The sequence below is a fragment of the Dipodomys merriami genome, unplaced genomic scaffold (assembly GCF_024711535.1).
Source record: "Dipodomys merriami isolate MVZ:Mamm:240054 unplaced genomic scaffold, mDipMer1.0.p SCAF_16, whole genome shotgun sequence".
NCBI classification, from domain to species: domain Eukaryota; kingdom Metazoa; phylum Chordata; class Mammalia; order Rodentia; family Heteromyidae; genus Dipodomys; species Dipodomys merriami.
Genome location: NW_027202937.1, coordinates 13,177,606 through 13,182,022, shown reverse-complemented (window position 1 = coordinate 13,182,022; position 4,417 = coordinate 13,177,606). Strand labels below are relative to the sequence as shown.

The following is a 4,417-nucleotide window of genomic DNA, read 5'->3' as shown; positions in this document are numbered from 1 at the left end:
GTGAAACATATTGAGGTATTATTAACATACAGAAAGCTGTATATATTTGTTGTGTGTGACTCAGTGAATTTGCAAATAAATACTTGTGAAGTTATCACTACTATTTATGCCATAGGCTATTAATCACCTCCAAAACTTCCTGGGAGGGAAGCATTCCTTTTTGGTCTTGTGATAAGAACACTAGCATAGGATCAATCCTTGTAGAAAACAGGTGCTCTATACACTACAGAATGAAACTTGTCTAGATGTTATTTTTCCTTAAGTGGTAAGAAGTTACCATTTTGCATTCCATGATTAGTTGTTGATCATCTGTTTAATTTTTAAAATTTTGGTGGTCCTGAGATACAAATGTATATGTACAGGGACTGTACCTGTGAACCACCATTGAATATGTCTGCTTGTTAATCCTTTCAGGAGTTATTTATTTTTTAACCAAACTGAGTAAATATTGCTGTTACCATCTGTATAAATCACAATCTTTCTGGCCCATTCATCTCCTTCTACTAGTTATTTTTCCAAAATACCACCCATTTTTAATATTAAAAAGCTAACTATACTCTCAGCGATTTTCATCACTATTCATAGTGTAGCTTAAATGTTCAGTTATTAAAATATATTATGTATTTATAATTTGATTAAAGAATAGTTCTTTAGGTGTCATAAATAGAATGCAAAAAGTAGATTTTCTGTTTTCTTACAGATTTTAAACTAGTGTGAAAGAAAGTGTTAAACATTTATCAATATGGTTCATGATTATAATCTCATTATAATTCAGATAAAGAAAGAATACTGAGGCATAATATGTTCTACACATCTTGCATTTATTATTTGATCTATATTTCCAACTCTAGGTCTTTTTATTTTCACCATTTTCATACATGAGCAAAGCAAGAACATCATGCTATGTTCATATATATATATTTATATATATATATATATACTGCTAAAGAACAGACATAAGATACATATAAGCTCAATATGACCTTCTGTTGATAAACTGTAGGAGTTCTGTACAAGATTGCTCACAGAATAAAATATATCAGACAAAAAGGAGATTAAGAGTTCCAGGAATCCCTATTTAAGCAAGGAATGGTCCAAGCATAAGTAGAAATTATCCATAAGAGCAAGAATTTCATGGGTGTTAGACTGGAATGGACATTGTCATGTTGAAAAGCTGAAAGAAGGGTAAAAGAAAATGGGTCATAAGAATGAGCTCAAAGGAAGCTAATCAAAACCTTCCTTAAAAAATAGATATTTGGCCAGGTGCTGGTGGTTCATGCCTGTAATCCTCGCTACTCAGAATTGTGGTTCAAAGCCAGCCTAGGAAGGAAAATCTGTGAGACACTTATCTCCAATTAATCACTAAAAGCTGGAAGTTGAACTATGTCTCAAGTGGCACTAGCCTTGAGCGCAAAAGCTGAGGGACAGCACCCAGGCCCAGAGTTCAAGCTCCAGGTTTGGCAAAAAACATAAAACAAAACAAAAACAAAGAAGGAATATTTGTTAAATTGGAAGGCAGTTGATGTATTAAGTCTACAAAGGCCTGATTTCAGAGAATCTTGTAATAATTTCAAGGCATAATATTAGATCCATGGAATGGTAATAATTTCCAGAAGCTTATTGGTTTGAATGAGAATAATAGTAACAGACATTTTTTTGGGGGGGTCCGGTCATGGGGCCTGAACTCTGGGTCTGGGTACTGTCCCTCAGCTCTTCAGCTCAAGGCTAGTGCTCTACCATTTGAGCCACAGCGCTACTTCAGGCTTTTTTTCCTTTTTTTGCTTATGTGGTGCTGAGGAATCGAACCCAGGGCCTCAGGCATGCAAGGCAAGCGCTCTACCACTGAGCCACCTTCCCAGCCCCGTGATAGACATTTTTAATGCAATCACAACTGATACATTTTTGCATGTGAATTTGCCAGTTTTAATGACAAGAAAGGTATTGAGAATGAGAGAAATAAAGGGCTCAGGGTGAATGTCAGATCTCTGACAGAAAGCAGGGATTTTTAGAGTGCTAATTGCTAATATGTGGAAAAAGAAAACCAGTCTTTATTTTGATATTAATCATTTGGTTAATATTTTAAATATTAAATATTTTATAAGTAAACTATTAAAACATTTTATTTAAATACTAATATTTAAATTTTTAATATTTAAATATTTTATAGTTGAAAGCACTAAATATATGAAAAAATCTTTATTATATGGAGCTAATTATCTTTATAAGAAAGATTAGAGTCATTTCAATTTGGAACCAGGTTAATTTTAGCCTTTCAAATTTATATGTGAGGAAATTCAGATTGAGTTTAAGATGAACTTTACAAGTTTGATATGTACTATATATTTATAATTTGACTTAAAGTTCTTTAAATGTTATAAATAGAATGAAGAAAAGCATATTCTGTTTTATTATATTTATACCAAATTTTATTAATATTATATTAATTATATTTATAATATAAACAAATATACATAGTAACATAAAATTTATATTAAATCTATTACCAGATAAATTATTTGACAAATACTTCCGTTTCCTCTATAATTTATTTCAATTTAAACATAAATTATCTCTCTTTCTTCAGTTATATTCCCCATGTAATTATAGTTCAGGTAGACAAAATATTTCTCCTCATCATTCACTGCTTCTCTTCTTCCCTCCCTCCTTCAATCCCTTCTTCTCTTCATCCTTCTTTCTTTCCCTCTGTTCCTTCTCATTTATTATTCTTGCATCTTTTCTTTATCTTTCTTCTTCTTCTATTCTTACCAATCTCCTTTCTTTCTCTTTCCTTTCTTCCTTTTCCTTCTCTTCCAACCCCAACTCCTCCCTTTCTTTACACTTTAGGGCTTAGGCTCTGGAGAATCATGGAACTGTACAATTACACTTATTTACATGGGTTTATTCTGCTTGGCTTCTCTGACCATCCCAAACTGGAGATGATCCTGTCAGGAGTCGTCGCCATCTTCTACTTTATTACATTGGTGGGGAACACAGCTATCATTCTGGCCTCTCTCCTGGATTCTCATCTCCACACACCAATGTATTTTTTCCTCAGGAATTTATCTTTCCTAGACTTATGTTTCACAACCAGCATCGTCCCTCAGATGCTGGTTAACCTGTGGGGCCCTGAGAAGACAATCAGCTATGTGGGCTGTATCATCCAGCTCTATGTTTATATGTGGTTTGGTTCCATTGAATGTCTTCTTCTGGCTGTCATGTCCTATGATCGTTTTACAGCCATTTGTAAGCCCTTGCATTATTTTGTAATCATGAATCCACAACTATGTCTCAAGATGATTATCATGGTCTGGAGTATTAGTCTGGCCAATTCTGTAGTATTATGCAGTCTCACTGTGAATTTGCCTAGATGTGGAAACAACATTCTGGATCATTTCCTGTGTGAGCTGCCAGCCATGGTGAAGATAGCGTGTGTAGACACCACCATGGTGGAAATGTCTGTTTTTGCCTTGGGCATTATCATTGTCCTCACCCCCCTCATCCTTATTCTTATATCCTATGGCTACATTGCCAAAGCTGTGCTGAGAATGAAGTCAAAGGCAGGCCGGCGCAAAGCAGTAAACACCTGTGGATCTCATCTCACGGTGGTGTCCATATTTTATGGAGCTATTATCTACCTGTACCTGCAACCAGGTAACAGTGCCTCCAAGGACCAGGGCAAGTTCCTCACCCTCTTTTACACCATTATCACACCAAGTCTCAACCCTCTCATCTATACTTTGAGGAATAAGGACATGAAAGACGCACTGAAGAAGCTGATGAGGGTTCACCAGGACTCTGAAAAGTTGAAGAAAACTTTGAAGTGATGTCATGCATTTGAATAAATAAAAGAATGAACCATGTTTTCTAATCTTTAATACTTAGATCATAAAGATGAATTAACATGATAGTTCTTATTTCTTTTTCTTTCTTTCTTTCTTTTTTTTGGGGTAGTCTTAGGCTTGAATTCTGAGCCTGGATGCTATCCCTGAGCTCCAGCTCAAGGAAAGCACTCTGCCACTTGAACCATAGAGCCACTTTCAATAGTTCTTAACTTAAAACATTTTGTGCATATAAGCAGCATTACCTTTATGCTTCAAGTTGACCACATGGGTCTGGGAAAGTAAGTCATTAATAATATTTTATCTGCTTTATGATACAGAGAATGTAAACATAAAGTAAATCAATTTAATTTATTCTAAAGCCCCAAAGAAACTGTCTTAGCTCTTAAGCTTTGTATATTAAACCCAATGCTTGGACATCAGAAACATAGAACTGAATGAATGGGTCCATATAAATTTGGATTTTATATTAAATAGTTTTTATTTCATTTGCCAAATCTTCTGTCTTGTTATCTAAACATTAACGTGTTTAGCTTGGGTGATGGTAGCCCCTGAGAAAGTAATTGTCATAAGTACCA

General features: G+C 34.7%; 1 protein-coding gene across 1 annotated transcript; it reads left to right on the top strand.

Annotated features, from left to right (window-relative positions):
* The first annotated feature begins 2,864 nt into the window (after positions 1-2,864).
* Positions 2,865-3,824, top strand: LOC138827980 (olfactory receptor 2W1-like). Its single transcript, XM_070023554.1, has one exon. It carries the CDS (start codon positions 2,865-2,867, stop codon positions 3,822-3,824), a length of 960 nt encoding a protein of 319 aa, XP_069879655.1.
* Positions 3,825-4,417: the final 593 nt, after the last annotated feature.